Source organism: Diadema antillarum, unplaced genomic scaffold (genome assembly GCF_040938485.1).
Source record: "Diadema antillarum isolate AM-2024a unplaced genomic scaffold, OU_Dant_1.0 seq00000293_RagTag, whole genome shotgun sequence".
In the NCBI taxonomy this organism is placed as follows: domain Eukaryota; kingdom Metazoa; phylum Echinodermata; class Echinoidea; order Diadematoida; family Diadematidae; genus Diadema; species Diadema antillarum.
Window position 1 is genome coordinate 395981 of NW_027271319.1, and position 16515 is coordinate 412495.

General features: G+C 39.7%; 1 protein-coding gene across 1 annotated transcript in view; it reads left to right on the top strand.

Annotated features, from left to right (window-relative positions):
• Positions 1-9454: 9454 nt before the first annotated feature.
• Positions 9455-16515, top strand: part of LOC139730156 (uncharacterized) — a 201767-nt gene continuing 194706 nt past the window's right edge. Inside the window, exon 1 of the mRNA XM_071641056.1 lies at positions 9455-10624. Within this exon, the coding sequence (XP_071497157.1) occupies positions 10538-10624 (87 nt within the window). The 5' untranslated portion in view covers positions 9455-10537. The remainder of the gene's footprint in view (positions 10625-16515) is intronic.

Here is a 16515-nt window from a genome sequence, read left to right on the forward strand (position 1 = left end):
CCCCCCCCCCCCAAAAAAAAAAAAAAAAAAAAAATCCAACAACAACATTTTTAAGTAAATCGGTCGTCAGATACGGCGAAATAGAACCATTCGGTGATACCTTATAGTTGCTTAACGAGGAGTATTCTTGAAGTTATGATTTAAAAAAAAATCCCACAACATATTTCTTTTCTTACCAGCTTTAATCACAAATATCTCAAATTAACAAGAATGTAGTCAAATCGTTAAGCAATTAAACTTGTCAATTGCTTCTTTTCATTTTGTGTATGCCGTGTATGACGCACATTATCAATGAATCGGCGCTCATTCGTAGAGTTGGATTTGTTACATTAGGTAGTAAGAAATGTAGAAGGAAAGAAAATATTATATCAAATATTATAATATTAAATATTATTATAAAATTATCCAAGATCTAGAATGTAATGAGAAGACATTTTGTGAAATTATGTATCTAGAAGATGACGCAATCATTTATCAATCATGACATCTCACACAAACCAGTACATGACATTAACGTACACAATAAATGTATGCTCGGCTTTATTCGAAAGGGGGCAGCAAAGTTTACTTGCTGTATAATTGTAGCTCAATAGCGGGGCTAATGACATGATTATATTGTCCTATAGGACCCTGACCTGTCCTGGGGGGTGTTTCATCAACGAGTTCGTCGGAGGTTTTCACCGACAAATTTGCTATCAGCCAATCAGAGGCAAGGATTTCAGTAGCTTTTAACAGTTGTCAGTGTAAATCACTGACAAAAAGTTTCATGAAACGGTCCCCTGTTCTTTTTTACACACACGCGCACACACACATGCACATAGTGACTGCAGAACTCGCATGCATGCACTGCGGAACAGCCGGCAGGTAGGATTTAACGAACAAAAGGAAGCAGTATGTCTCCACTTCGCCGGAGATGTTACTTCTGAGCCGGTGTCACAGGCGATCCGTTCCGGGATCCGGGAGAACCGATATACTGGCCGAATCCAGTCGATTAGTTCTGCCGGAACGAATATACCGCACAATAGGCAGTACGCAGAAACGTTCCGTAACCGCCGATCCTATCCGGGTTGTGCGAGTAGGCCTCATTAAAAACAAAACAATATCTGCTTATCATGGATGCCTATTCTATTAAAAAACAAAAAACAAAAACAATTAGCAAGCTATTTCTTAATTTCTTAAATAATATTAATGACAAACCTATGTTTACGTTCTGATAATGTCCTTTTAACTGAATGATATCATAGCCTCGTACTTAAATTGCGCTCGAACAAGTGGCGCGAAGAAATACATTACTGTACAATGTATTAGCTAAATTGCATGCACACATACGTACGAGTCGATCATTTGGAGCTGTTGCACAGACAGTATGATGCGATTAGCCTTTATTTAGATAAAACTTCAAAGAATAGTTCAACGAAAGAACATGATAATACTGTAGTTATACATTTATAAGAGACTGCTTAAGTGGTAAGGAAGAGAGAGGGAGGTTTTGCTGGTAGGATACAGCGTGGATAAACAGGCTTTTTCAGTGAGCTTTGTTCTGATGAGAAATGATTGTACAGCTGTACTTAGAAAAAAAAAATGTTGCCTAGTCTGCAAACAAATTGTTAATGTGTATGCAGGGGACTAAAATGGAGCTATACATGTGGATTAAAAGCTGTTATAACTCGAAATAAATAATATTTTCCTTTGTATTCTTTTCTCCTTATTTTTCTCCTTCGCACTCTCAATCTCTTATCTATTTTTTATTCTTGATTCTATGTTTTTTTTTCCGTTAGCCCACAGCTTTTACCCTTTTTACTTTTTATTTTAATATATAGTTTCCATTTTGGGGTACATTAAACCATATTTCTGTCTGTTTCCTGTCAATTCATTTTACAGGTAGTTTACTAGCTGTTTTTTTTTTTTCTTATCTTTTTTAATTTCTGTCTATCCCATTGCCACTATTGGCTTCTCATTTTTTTACATGTGCATGTAATATGTATTTTCCATTAAAAAAATTGTATATACGTGTATGTTTGAAATTTAATGTGTACAAAGAGAAAATGTAACTTTTTTTGTGGAACACCATATTTTGGACACAGGTGAAAGCACTGTTTGGATATTCAAGTTAGGGTAATATTAGAAGTCAAAATTTAACCTGAGTTTTTGATACCCCATATTTTGCATGCGCTCTACTTTCTTTACACAGAAGATCTGTTTTGGAGCCGCAGTCACTATCATGAAAATGGAAGTCATTAAAGATTAAATGGATGGTACAGTATTGACTGAGATAGGGGTTCAGGTTTCCAGCTAAACAAACAATCAACAAATAAATTATAAGAACATTGCAATATAAAAGAGCATTCAATTCTTTTAGGAATTCAGAGTTCATTTGATACAGATTTGCTTCAACTTGCTAATATATCCATAAACAAAGAGGCCCTAACTAAAGGATGGACCCACCTTATCAGCCCACTACACATGTATTTTTTTTTTCAGTCCAAACAGATTTTATATAATGTACTTTGAATTTCTCTTAGAATCGTACATGGCTCTCTAATATTTCATATAGTCCAAGAGCATTAGGTCAAAATAGACTTAAAGGGGATGGCTAGTAACCGATCAGTGGGAATGCGAAGGGATGATTGTTCCAATCCTTGTGAGATTCATTTAAGAGTACATTATATATCTACTGTTGTGTGAAAATTATTTGCTTCAGAACGGTCTCATATTCAAGTAATGTGCAGATTAATGCCCCGTCACTGACCAGGGACGCTTACCTGGAAACATTAAACTGCACTAATAAGTGACTCAAAAGGTATATTTCGACATCTGAAGTGTGCACAGGTGAAATCTACTTGCAAAGTTATGCGCAAAAAAAAAAAGAGGAAATGGCTGCCATTTTGGACTCCATCTTGGATTGTGGCACTTGCGTGCTTCAACAATTTCATTGAGTTCTTCATGCTTCAAAACATATATTTAGACATTTAAATTTTGTATTTGGGCTACCTGGTTGAACAGTTATAAGAATTTTACAAAATGGGGGCCATTTTGGACGCCATCTTGGATTGCAGAAAACGCTCAAAGAGGATTTATGAGGACTTTAAGTTTGTTATTCTAGACTCATTCTTGGAGCTATCCTGAAAAAAAAAAATCAGCTTGTTACCGGAAATGTCCAGGTTAAAACTAATACTCTTTGCCTAATATGTGCTTTCTAACTATCTTGCAAAACGTTAAATTTTCAATCGCCCATCTCAACTAAAACTATAGTATCCGTTTAGAATACCTTGCCTGTTTGAAGTTACTGTATCTCTGTGTAAGACATTAATAACTCAGAAGAGATAGACCACCTCCCACACACAAACACACACATTCATATGCACATACACACGGACACAAAAAAGAACAAAGACAACTGTACACACAAAAACAAAATTCACCCCGTCATTTGAAGTTGTTACAACTGATTTAAAAAATGATTTTAAAAAAATGCATGTATAGACGTTGGCGATTATATTGGTCGTTATATCGTATTATGTACCTCATTTCTAGAATCCTCTCATCTGATTGGTTAAAAGGGGTGTCATGAAAATAACTGTGCCCTATTTTTGAGTTACTGCCACCGGGGCCCGGGCGCAGTTAGTAAATAGGTTTTAGAGACAGTCGCGACCCCGTACACGTAGATCGCTCATAATGTACGCACCAATGATACGACCGCCGCGCATTCAATCAGCGTGCTGTAAAAGAGATTATATACCTCATTTCCAGAATCTTCTCATCTGATTGGTTAAAAGGGGAGTCATGAAAATAACTGTGCCCTCTTTTTGAGTTACTGTGACCGGGGCCCGGGCACAGTTAGTAAATAGGTTTTAGAGACAGTCGCGACCCCGTAGTACACGTAACGTACACTGAACACATCACTGTACGCACCAATGATACGACCGCCGCGCTGTCGATCAGCATTGATTACGAGTGCTGTAAAAGAGACTAGAATCTATATTTTCGGTATCTATATTTCGGAATCTGTATTTTCGGTATATAAAACAAATAATGACTGCTTGATATTCGGGGTACAGTTAAAATTATGTAGGCCCTCGGTGATGTGAAAAACGTAACCATGCCCTCAGCTTCGCTTCGGGCATAGTTACGGTTTTCACATCACCTCGGGCCCATGATTTTAACTGTGCCCCTCATAGCAGTCATTATTTGTATACTATAGCGGACTGGTTTGTAGACAATCGCATCCCCGTAGTACACGTAACGTACACTGTACACATCACTGTACGCACCAATGACACGACCGCCGCGCTGTCGATCAGCATTGATTACGAGTGCTGTAAAAGAGACTATAATCTATATTTCGGTATCTATATTTCGGAATCTATATTTTCGGTATATAAAACAAATAATGACTGCTTGATATTCGGGGTACAGTTAAAATTATGTAGGCCCTCGGTGATGTGAAAACCGTAACCATGCCCTCAGCTTCGCTTCGGGCATAGTTACGGTTTTCACATCACCTTGGGCCCATAATTTTAACTGTGCCCCTCATAGCAGTCATTATTTGTATACTAACTGATTAGATTCTGAGCACTGAAAATACATAAAAATGAAGGTGGACTATGAGCTCATACGTGGATTTAATATGAAGCTCCTTGTAGTACAGTAGTTAATATGAAGCATGCCGAACATCCCGACAATATTGTAACTCATTCGATCTGTTCAAGACGATTCAAATCAGAGAGAGGTTGGCATGACCAACGTCATATCGGTACCGGGTACGTACATGTAATGTATCATGGCCACCATGAGATTAGTATTGGGAGAATAAAAATAGGAATCGCTTTGTACAGTCCGGGTCTCAAATTGGCAACTTTGTTCGACTGGCTGGTCAGAGAGATTTGGAGAAGTTCATTGGTTGTGGAGGGAGACTGGAAGAGTACATTTTACTGAAGTGGTGTTTCCCCATTACCACTTTGTATACATTGTATGGTAGAGACCCGGATCGAATCGGCGGTGGGGGATCGTATCGGCGGTGAGACAAAAATCCCGCCGATTGGATCCGGGGGATCCGATATACTGGCCAAATTCCGTCGATTCGTTCCGGCGGAACTTATCTACTGGCCGGAACGGATCGCCTGTGACATTGGCAAGCGGAGATTACAACTTATTTTACTCGTTTGACTCAGAGCCCTTCTTCCGTCTCACTCAACATCTTTCTGTATTTTTTTTCAACAGAAAGACAAAGAAAAGAAAACTTTTGTACGGCCTACTTATATTACTAAAGGATTTTGAAACCCCATCCTCCCCTTCCTCCAAAAGAGAATACTTTTATATTCACTTTCAATCTTATTTCACCCAGTTTCACCCAGAGAACTGATCATAAACGTGATCGCATTCTCCTTGTATATAATTCAAGGTTGTAACCAAAATTAAGATGCCACAGTTGTATTTTATGAAAATCATGTATTTCCGCCCTCTAGCGGCAGAGAGTCATTAGATCAGAAGGACAAGGATGGAAGGAAAGAAGTAATAAAGGTCAAGTTGATATACATTGACCTTTTCTAGCACAATACCTAGCGGAAGCTTCATCGCTCTATTCTGATTTCAGTCTACTCATGTGATAAGCGCGAAAAAGATGTGATTTTGGTCATATCATGAGGGACGCCTTCCCTCAAAAAGACAACAAGTTGGCCTAGTGTCTAATATAACCTCATTTGTTGATGGTGTTGTTGTTGTTGTTGCTGTTGTTGTTACTGACTCTGTTTTAGGGAAGTGAAACAATGGAACAAGCTTGTATAAACTGGATCATTGAGCTGGAGTTTTATCTCAGCTACTTTCTTGGGGCTACTGAGTTTCCGCTATACGGATATCCGCTTGTCCCATTTACTCTTAAGCATGAAAGCTGCCGACTGTGATTTTTTTCCCTTTTATTACATTTTCTTGAATCTCCGCACTCTCAGCACTTTTCAACAAATTTCTTAACTCCATTGATATTATCTTGTCCCCTTTTTGTCCTTTTTGCCAGCAGCTTTTTGTGTAACAAGATCCAATTCTGCGTGATTGTGTGGTCTGATGTCCTATAATTCGATACCGAAAATTTCCAGTGGCGTTAGTATGGATCATCTTATCGCATTGATCGGAATATCAGTGCGCATTGGCAACGGCGTTACCAGTAGAAATATTTTGCAGCTGGGACTATTTAAGATATCCCCCAACCCCCCCCCCCCCGAAAAAAGGAGGAGAAGAAGAAGAAGAAGAAGAAGAAGAAGAAGAAGAAGAAGAAAGTACTCTCATGGTACTGCACTTTCTACATCAACGATAAGGGAACTTTAAAATTAAGGGGAAAAACAAGAGCACCCAACAGCAATGCAGTTCGTATTAATGCATTAACACTCTGCGACAAAGCTTTTGATTTACATGCATTTATAGTTCATAATATAGAACATACATCATAATACATAATAATATTTATTGTTAATTAATAGTTAATCACTTCCTGACTCTTTATAAGGTTGGATTACTAAAATTCCCTCTTTCATTGCCATAAAGTATACAGACAAACATTATTTAACCACCCCTCCCTCCTCGAAAAAAGAAAGAAAGAAAAAGAAATGCCCTTTGGGAGTCATTCCCGAATGATGCTTGAACGACTAGATGAGAGATGTCGAAGCACTTCTAATTTTTTCTTTACTAGCATTTTTTCGTGAATATGCATATATGTAAATCAATACATTAATGAAGTAACTCCAGGATGCCCACGTGGATGAAAGGAATCGATCGATCGATCGATCGATCGAGATGACATTCATGGCGCTCTAATATCTAGGGTTGCTGGGTTGGTATTTGATAGTTCAGTATCCTGGAGCAAATTATGAACGTTTATAAAATAACTAGCGCCTAGTCGAAGTCACAAAATATATAGAATACGTTTAATCTGATAGTGAGCAATACGCATTGCAATACCTATTCTATGAGGAAAGTCGAACAAATTTGATCTGAGCAGGGTGATTTGGCGAATCATTAAGAAATCATGTATTTGTCAAGTACTGAAAATCAAAAGTGTTTGGTTTCAAGCAGGCCATAAAAGATCTAGTCAAGAAAAATCTAAGAATGCCTCGATATTCGAAACTCTATCTGTATTTGAGTTTAGTACTGTAGCACTGGAAATATTGTTGTGAGTGTTTTCTAAATTGAACCTGCCGGGTTTCTCTAACAGTTGAAGGCATATAAACTTCTGAAACCGTACATAATGATTCTCCCATAGGTGGCTTTCTCACTGTTTGTGTTTAAAGTTTCCGATAAATACATGGAATGATCAATCATTTTGCATTGGACAGCGTCGAATCTACAAAATATTCGTGTTGTATGTTCTTTTTTGTTCAATTTATTTTTTGTTGTCAGGCTTCTTTATAACAGCTCACTTCTATTGACTACTACAGTGTACTAGGAATTCCAGACTTCGTATTCCCTTTGAATTTTTAAATCAGTCAAATGATTATATCGGACGCCTCTTTACACACACACACACACACACACACACACACACACACACACACACACACACACACACACAAAATGGGATCATCTGTGTGCTTTGAGTGTCAATAAGCAAAGAAAGAGACATGAGACATAAAGAAGACCTTGATATTATTTTCATCATCATCATCACCATCACCTCAATTCATAGCCATTGATCTTACCACTCACGATTATGATTTAATTATCTTCGGCACAGTCATCTTGAAGATGATCGTAATACCCACAAAATAGGAAAGAAAATGATTCTACAAGAAGAGTGACGATAATGTACATGTATGAGAAGATATTTATGTCCATCTCAATGACTCTCGCCTCTTCTCTCCCAATCCCAACAGACTCGCGGATGACGTGGAAAGCCCTCCTTTCTTCCTTCGGGCCAAGCAACAAGACGTGTTTCAGACTGTGAACAGCGCCACTCGCGACAACTAGCACAACAGTCTCGACTTACCGTGACTGTGCACCACGTGATAAGAAGAGCTCGTTTACTGCCAGCTGACATGTGTTTGTTTTCTGTTTCCATCTGGATTCGGCGCACCCTCTCTCTCCTCCTCTCGCTCTTTCCCTCGAGGACGAACTAAAGCCCCGCCCACCATCGGAGCACCAGTAACACCCGGGTATTGGAACGGCATTGGGTGTACCATCCGGAGCGTGGAGAAACGAGAGGTAATCGTTACTTTATAGCTGCTCTGGCTTGGACATCTGTGCTATCTGACGCAAAACTGACACTTGCTTTTTCCTCTACCGACTTTGTCCCCTCTTTTTTGCCACCCTCCCCAAACTCCTTCCCCCCTCCTTTCTCATTTTCAACCCGACGCTGAGATCGCCCCATATTTGCTTTATCGTGTTACCCAGCGCTCTTGGTTGGGTGATAATGGTGCGAGGGAACTGTTACGGTATGGTGCACCCCCGTCTGACTGAAGAAGCGCATCCTCTCACTCTTTAAATTCTCGCTTGGTGCGGTGGTGATTTCCACGTGGTGGCATAGCTGGGTCAATTAGCTGCTGATTGGTGATGGGGAGTAGTCAGGGGAGAACTCGATTTCACAAGCTCTGCCAGAGAGCGCGGGAGAGAGCGAGAGAAACAAACACTAAACCCGCAGTGACCCGAGTGGACGGACCACGCGTCGCTTACAGTGTCCAGAATCACTGAATGAAAAAAGTAGAGGGGAGAGAGAAAAAAAAAGCAGCGGAGCAACGGACGCGTAACCTTCACCCGCGTCCGGGACCTTGTTTGAGGACACGGGGGTCAGCTAAGGGCACTCAAGGTCACATTTGGGCAGTGCGGTGGTCATCCTTGGACACAGATGGTATGGGGTCAACGAAGTGACTCACTCCCATTGTCCACGCTTTGCTGCGACGTTCCGTGGAGCTGAACTGGCACTGACCGACTTTTGTGAGGAGAGGAGGAAAACTTCGAACAACAAAAACATACAGCAGGAAACTGAGGGCTGATGGGACCCCCTTTTATCCACGCGTTTTGGATCGCCGATATGGGGAACAGTAGAGCGTGAATGGCGATTGCCGAATTATTATGAATCTATTTTTAGCTCAGTTGATTTCTCTTTTTCGCTCCGCCGTGTTGTGTAGGCAAACAAACGACGGAGGGGGGATTCGGTCTCCGCTATTAACAATGGCCCGCATCCAGCATTGACGTTCAACGCCGCGATTTTCTTTTCAAAAGTCTGCCGAGTCTGCTTTTAGCCAGCGTGCAAATATGCGGGTTTACCAATGGCGCGTTTATTGATAATTATTTAGCGTATACACATACATCGCGCTCCAGTGAACACATGCCGGGCAATCCGAGAGATCACGGCAATCTGAGAAACACACTCGCCTTTCGGTAATCGGCCTACATCCCAAACGCCCGGACCATTACTGAGCTGCATGCGTTGTACTCCTCTCACTGCCCCTCTCTCTTTCGTCAACTCTTTGCAATTCGAAATGGTAAGATTCGCCAAAAAGTGTCACAGCCCTTCTTACATGGGAAGCAGATGAGATGTTGGTCTCCGTAAGTCCTTGGATCCTTGGATACTATCTCTTCTTTGAGGACCAGCGCACGAGGTGACTCAACCCCGAGGCTTTAGCTTGCGACAGAGGGGCGGGAAATTACCCGGTTCCGTCGAGGTAATGAAGCTAGCAAACTTAGCAGACAGCTGCAAGAAAAGAAGCACGTTTCCTTTAAAAGTACAGAACGAAAAACATATTTGAAAAAGAAAAGAAAACAAAAGCAGGAAGGAAAAAGAGGAACAAGAAAGGAACAAGAACACGTACAGCGCAACAGTTGTCGGATGGGGCAACAAGCACACATATGCACGGATTGTTCAAAGTACAAAGTGTGTTGGTGAGCGTTGAAACCCTCATGCCGAGCAAATAGTGGAGTTACCACCTGGATCACATTACTATAGATGTGTCATAAAGCAATCGCCTCGCACCACCAGCGGAATATTATGATTTCAGGTCTGAATTAGACAAACTGTATTGGAGTAAAAAATGAATATCAAGAATCCATTTGTGAACGACGTCGAGACGGGTGCAAGCCCGTGATTTATTTTCATCGGAATATCAGTTGAAGTGATACAGATTTCGGATTAATCTTGGGATACCTCTCTCTACGGTGCAGATTTCTTGGTGTGTATGACCCAAACTACGCGTAGGTTAGAATGCCAAGGTTATGCTAGCTGGGCAAATCAACACGTATGCTCCTGTGACTAATGGAATACTAGTACTACATCGAGTATGCGTGGATTGTGCCTCGTGCATTCCAGACTACATACTCTTGTGAATGAATGATCTACTGATTCCGGTGAAGCAGCAGTTTGTCAGCTATAAGATACCCACGAACCATCCCTTTGACGAAAAAAAGAAAGGACCTCGGAAGCGGCCAGGGAAGGTTGTGGGAGCCCCTATATTTCTCCGCGGGACCTGTCCGCTGTTATACACGTACCCATCTCCCAAATCGAATTGGATTTATACCTGGTAAATAGATAGCGGACCCCGGCAGTAGGATCAGCACGATGCCAAGGCACCTGTTACGCAGCGGCCTGGCGGGATGGGGACTGGATCGGTGGCCATCCCATCCACGTGGGGCATCCGTAAAGTGGGTAAGTAACCACCTCTCAATTCATCTTCTTTTTGGGGGAGAGTGTGTGTATGTGTGTGTGTGTGTATTTTCTTATACAGATCAAAAACCTATCAAAGAATCAGATGAGAGCCTCACGGATATAAAAAAAAAAGTTTTGATGGCTGTGGGACGAACACAGTCTGATAGTGGAGAGACGTAGACTATCTGCTCGCGCGAATTTCTTCCCGTTTAAAAAGTGAATTCGGTCGATTATCTGATTTTCTCTAGATTCTTTACAGTTCTTCATTGCCGTTTTAAAATTTCAAGTTTGAGGTTGTATGGAAATCTGACCGACACGGCAATGTTTAGGGTCCTATTCAGACAAAATGATTGCCCCGGTTGATCACTACGGCTGCGATAGTAATCTTGATATCAGCAGTTTAGCTCCGTATTGTCTCTATGTAAACGAATTATTTGCATAAATAAAAATAGGTTATCGTTTGAGCAAAGTTCATTTGCGTACAATGAATTGCAAAAGGACTCCAAAGATGACAGACAGTTCATGTGATGTTGCTTTAGACCTACAGTAGCAGTGTCGAGATACGAGTATAATGGAAATGACAAATCAGTCAATGTGTGTGGGTGTTGCAGTTCATTAGTGCAAATATGTGATGATGATGATGATGAAGAATTCAACACTAGCGTCATTAAACCAAACAAGCAAATATATATGCATTGTAACTTGTCAGGGTTCGTTAGGCAAGATTTTTTTTCCTTCTATTTCTATAAAAAGTTGATTATGCTTGGTTGATTCTTGTGTGTATTTTTGGGTGAATTTAACACTTAATCGATTTTGTTCCTGTTTCCTTTGTCTTTTTGATACAGTCTATGTGTTTATGGAATGTGTATTGATTTTGACAAGTTGTTTTTGGTTTTAGATTTGAAATGGTTTTGGGTATCGGGCTTAAATGATTACTTATAAAAGATTAAATAGATACAAAGTGTATGTTTAACAGTTGTGCTACATACGATGTGATGTAAAGCTCTGTGAAACAACTAAATAGTTCGTAAGAGCGCTATGCAAATGTATTGCATTGTATCATATTATTGTAAGTCTATTGAATAGACCGGTTCTGTATTGTATTCAGATTTCATTCATGTTTTGTTTGCAAAAAGTTGCCCTTAACAACCACAAAGCTTGTCTGAGGCTAGTCCAATCTAGCAACAACTAAACGAATTCCTGCCTAGGGAGCAGGTGAATGAAAATTAATACTTCGTTGCTAGGCTGTTGCAAACGAAACATCCATAAACTTTAACGAATTACAGAAACTGTCTGTTGATGGTGTTCATGTGTGGGGGGGGGGGGGAAGAGAAAATCCGCTTATGTCTTCGTATGTGCGTCACGTGTGGAGGAAGTAGGAGGTCAAGACCAGTACGTTATTACGCCAGCCCTCGCCTCGGCACCTGTGTGCTCCCCGCATCTCTAGGGACCTGTCCGGAAGGGCATCGCTAAATGCATTCAGAGTTAAATGCGTCGTTCCCCATTTGGCAACTATGGTGAGCGCACTGCGTATACGATTTTTAGAGAGCCACAAGTTTTTACACTGCAGGGACCAAAGGGCACTGTGCCAATACAGTCAAGATTAATTAGGAAGCCCGTTAGATGAAGCACAAAAACAGGGAAGAAGAAGAAGAAATTCAGGAAGAAGAAGATGAAGAGGAGAGAAAGAGGAAGTGAGGAAGACCAAGAAGGGAAGAATTAAAAAAAAAAAATTAAAGCGAGGACGACAACAACGAGGAAGACGATCCCGAGACGGTATCTTTGAGAAAAGGTGTAGTCATGTCTTATGCAATGATCATTGAAACTGGCAAGATTTTCTTTTTTGTCCTAAGTATTGGAGCAAACGTTGGGTGGCTCTTGAACTGTCTGCAACAATCCTTTAAAGGAAAACTTACTCAATGTTAAAAATGACTCTGATTGGTACAAGAGTTGAGCATTACAAAACTAATAGCACCATTCTTCTCATTGTAACTGACACAAGAATCGGACAATACTTTATATTAATTTGTTGCTTAAAGAAGTCAATCAAGGATCCCAGCACAGAGCTATACGAGTGATAATCACTCAATCAGACAAGATAGCGATGTCATTGTTCCCCCTTTTTGACAGTTTACATTAGTTTTGTTCTCCGTAATTATGGTGACACTAACACTGCATGGATAGACATGATGAATGCTACGGTGAACCTTTCGGAGCAATGCACAGTATCTTATATTTTGTCACGGAGAAGATGAAATAGAAAATCAATCTTGATAATCATGATTTCTATTCTAGCTATATTGTTATTATTATTATGTATCATAAGATATATTACAGTCCCGTCGTGCGAAAAATCCTACGGTGGTAACATATAACTCACCTGTAGAGGCTGTTTTCTTTAACTCTCTGTGTTTACAGTCATTTCCTGTCTATATGTATGTCTGTGAAATTTGTGCACATTTTACTCATTGGCAAAGGAAGGGTTAAGCAAGCGGATGATTTGCAAAAGTGTCCGGACAGATGTAGTGGCTAGAAAAGAAATTCCATTCTCCATTGAATCAATGCCATCACGAATATTTGCGCAAGGAAAATCTGACCGGAGGATGACTGGCCTTAATTATTGTCTACTCGACCTCCTTAACAACTCGCGTGACAGGGTCATAGTTTTGATCAAGGAACTTTTCAAACACACCGTGTCTGAAGCTCTTTGTTTTGATCATGGACCTACTACATTATGGACCATGAACGGAGGTCTTTCTTTGATCCAATGTTCACCACCGCCACCTGATTATGTGCATCTTAATGAGTACACTCAGACGTTTGGACAATGACGATTGTGTAATCATGCATCATCACTGACAAAAGAACCCGGTTTCCCTCATTTCGGTCCTATTGGGCTGAGGTGCCTTTTCAGACTCAACTGCCTTTGAATAAACACCAATGATGGGGGGCAGCAAACCTGAAACAAGGACAAATTTTGCGTCACAAAATTTGTAAGTACTGAAGCGGCCACTTGCGGCCATGCATGTCACATCCCTGAATGGCAAGACAAGCATGTCGTCTACCGTCACTGCCCATGTTTACTCTGAAACAATGTGCGACAAATGGGGGAAAATATATTACAAATCACAGTCAACCTGCTTAATTACTTGCTTTTTCTTGTAAAGTACTTGCATTTCGCAAGTGAAATTGCTTTAGCGATGATTTCGCAATATGCACTACAACTGCACATGCATTTTTCTTGATTTAAGAGAGTTATTATCTTCTGCGCACGTAATTTTTAGATTTCTCAAAGCACCATCTTGTTTTTATCCAGGCTGGCTGTCGGTGGACAACACTGGATCAAAGCAGGAAAGCATCTTCAAAATGTTTTTGTGACGCTTTTGACAGAAACAGGGGCACGAATTAATTAACGAGCGATGAATGTCCATGTGTAGTAGGTCCATGTTTTGATCTACTTTCTTGACGTTGCATTGTACATGTTAATGGGAGTGCAACCACGCTGTTGTTTCGAAACATGAACAAGTGATTAAGTGATACATCTAGATCTCAAGTGTCTTTGCTTGTTAATATGTGCAACCTTGCTTTCGGTGGGTATAGAGTGACCTGCATAGTGTAATGGCGATAATATAGTCGTCCTTTGACAATGTACGTTTATGGACGCTGTCAGAATTTATGAGAGCCCGGTTCATTACTCGACTATACCACCATGTTGTTATTCTCAATGTCATATTAATCTTAAGAACTTATTTCAAGATGTAGGTATAGGCCATCAATTGATAGACAATTACTTAGAAATTGTCCTCTTACGAAGATAATTATACAGATATGAATCAGTAGATACTTCCTATTGATGTAGCATTGACTTGGAACTATACAGTACATGTATTTATACCCGAAACCATCTGAACTGTACTTAAAGGGATGGTGTAGTATTGTTGGAGATGAGAATTGAGCTTTTAACATTTTGCGAGATACCAAGAAACCACTTATGAAATAGTACAGAGCATACCATTCTAAGAGGAATTCAAAGTTTATTTGATGAAAATCTGTTTTTGAATGGCTGAGACAGCCAAAAACAAAGTAAAAGAAAGCGATCTTAATGAAAGGTGGGGTCCCGCCTTTTATTACAGAAACACTCATCCTACTAAGAGATATGTTAGATAAGACATCATGGTAGTCCATTGACGTCAGTGTAAATGACAGACACATTTTGCTCTTTTACGAGAAATGTCACTTTTGTCACTTGCTTCCTTTTGCCAAAGTAGGGCAGAGTATATCGACGGGCCCACTGACCACCTTGTGATCTTTGTCAGTGTAGCAAGCCACCTTTGGTATTCCATGACCACAACGCTCATCTCATATACAAAAAACAACTGACTGAGTATAAGTATGCTTATCCTAAATCATACACCATCTACCTAAGATGCTGGAAGCCCGAAGAGAATAATAATCATTGAAATGGAATAGATTTTGATAAAAGTAAACATGTAAATGAAGAAAACCAACAACAAGACAAGAAAACATACAAAACAACACAAAAGAAGACAGAATAATCATTTAGAAAACAAAAAATCATACGAAACGGTTTAGAGAGCCACATTAAATCGTAAGGTCATTGTGCATCAGTCAAATACTATTTCCAGACCTCCCACAGAAGATCATATTCGTATAAAGCATCAGATTACAAACGGTAACAAAATATGAAACGATTATATTTTAAGCGCACTTGGTAAAGTTCTGTTTCCGTGCTCTCTCAACTTTGGCACACAAACTACGCGGTAAAACCAGGCGACGTATGCGGAAATGTGGATACCGAGAGAATAAAACAAACAAAAAGAAACCCAAACATAAAGAATGTATATTTTGTTCAGGGGCAGTCCTTATTTCGGGTTTGGCGAAGTTTTCGTGACAAGATGAAATCCAAGGGTTAGGTCATTCGGTGTATTCCAGGCAACAGCATCATCAAATGGAAGTTATCATGATGATCTGATTCCGTAACTAATTTTAGATCTGATTTGATTTCATATCATACACATTCTTTTTTCGTATAAAAATAATGATTTATGTAACACGACAGATAAGCGAATAACGTCAGTGTATAGCACGTTTTGTTCTTGCTAATACGAAATAAAGACGAGCAGATGTCATTTTCACGCATATACAACAAAATAAAAAAAAATATTAAAAAAAAACTTAAAATTGAACGTACGTTACCTGCTCTTCAAGAGACGAATTTAACAAATCTAAGTGCAATGTAGGAATCCATTATTATGCACAAATGTGAAATATACATTATACAGTACGATCATAATTATTTAGATAATCAGGTATTATCAGGTTTTCAAAGTGTCACGAAAAATTCGCTGGACCCGAAATAAAGACTGCCCCTGGACAAAATATACATTTTTGATGTTTGGGTGTCCATTCTCTGTTTGTTTGTTTGTTTGTTCGTTTTTTCTCTAGGTTTCCTTAATCTACATTTCCGCATACGTCGCCTGGTTTTGTCGCCTTCTTTGTGTGGCAAAGTTGAGAGAACACGGAAACACATTAACTAAACTGCGCTAAAATAAAATAGCTTCATATTTTGATATCGTTTGTAATCTTTTGTTTCATACGGGGATATATCGTTCGAAGTGTTTTGTACGATCATGACTTTTGGGGGTGGTTTGTAATCTAATGTTTCATACGAATATAATTGTGGTCCTCTCTGGGAGGTCTAAAATATTATTTGACTGATGCATAATGATCGTACGGTTTGATGTATGTATGGAACTCTGTTTGCGTGGATCTGTAAACCGTTGTACTCTTTTCGCCATGGGCGAAATACATCATATGACATTGATATAATATATATATATATATTATAATTATTAATTGGACATTACCGT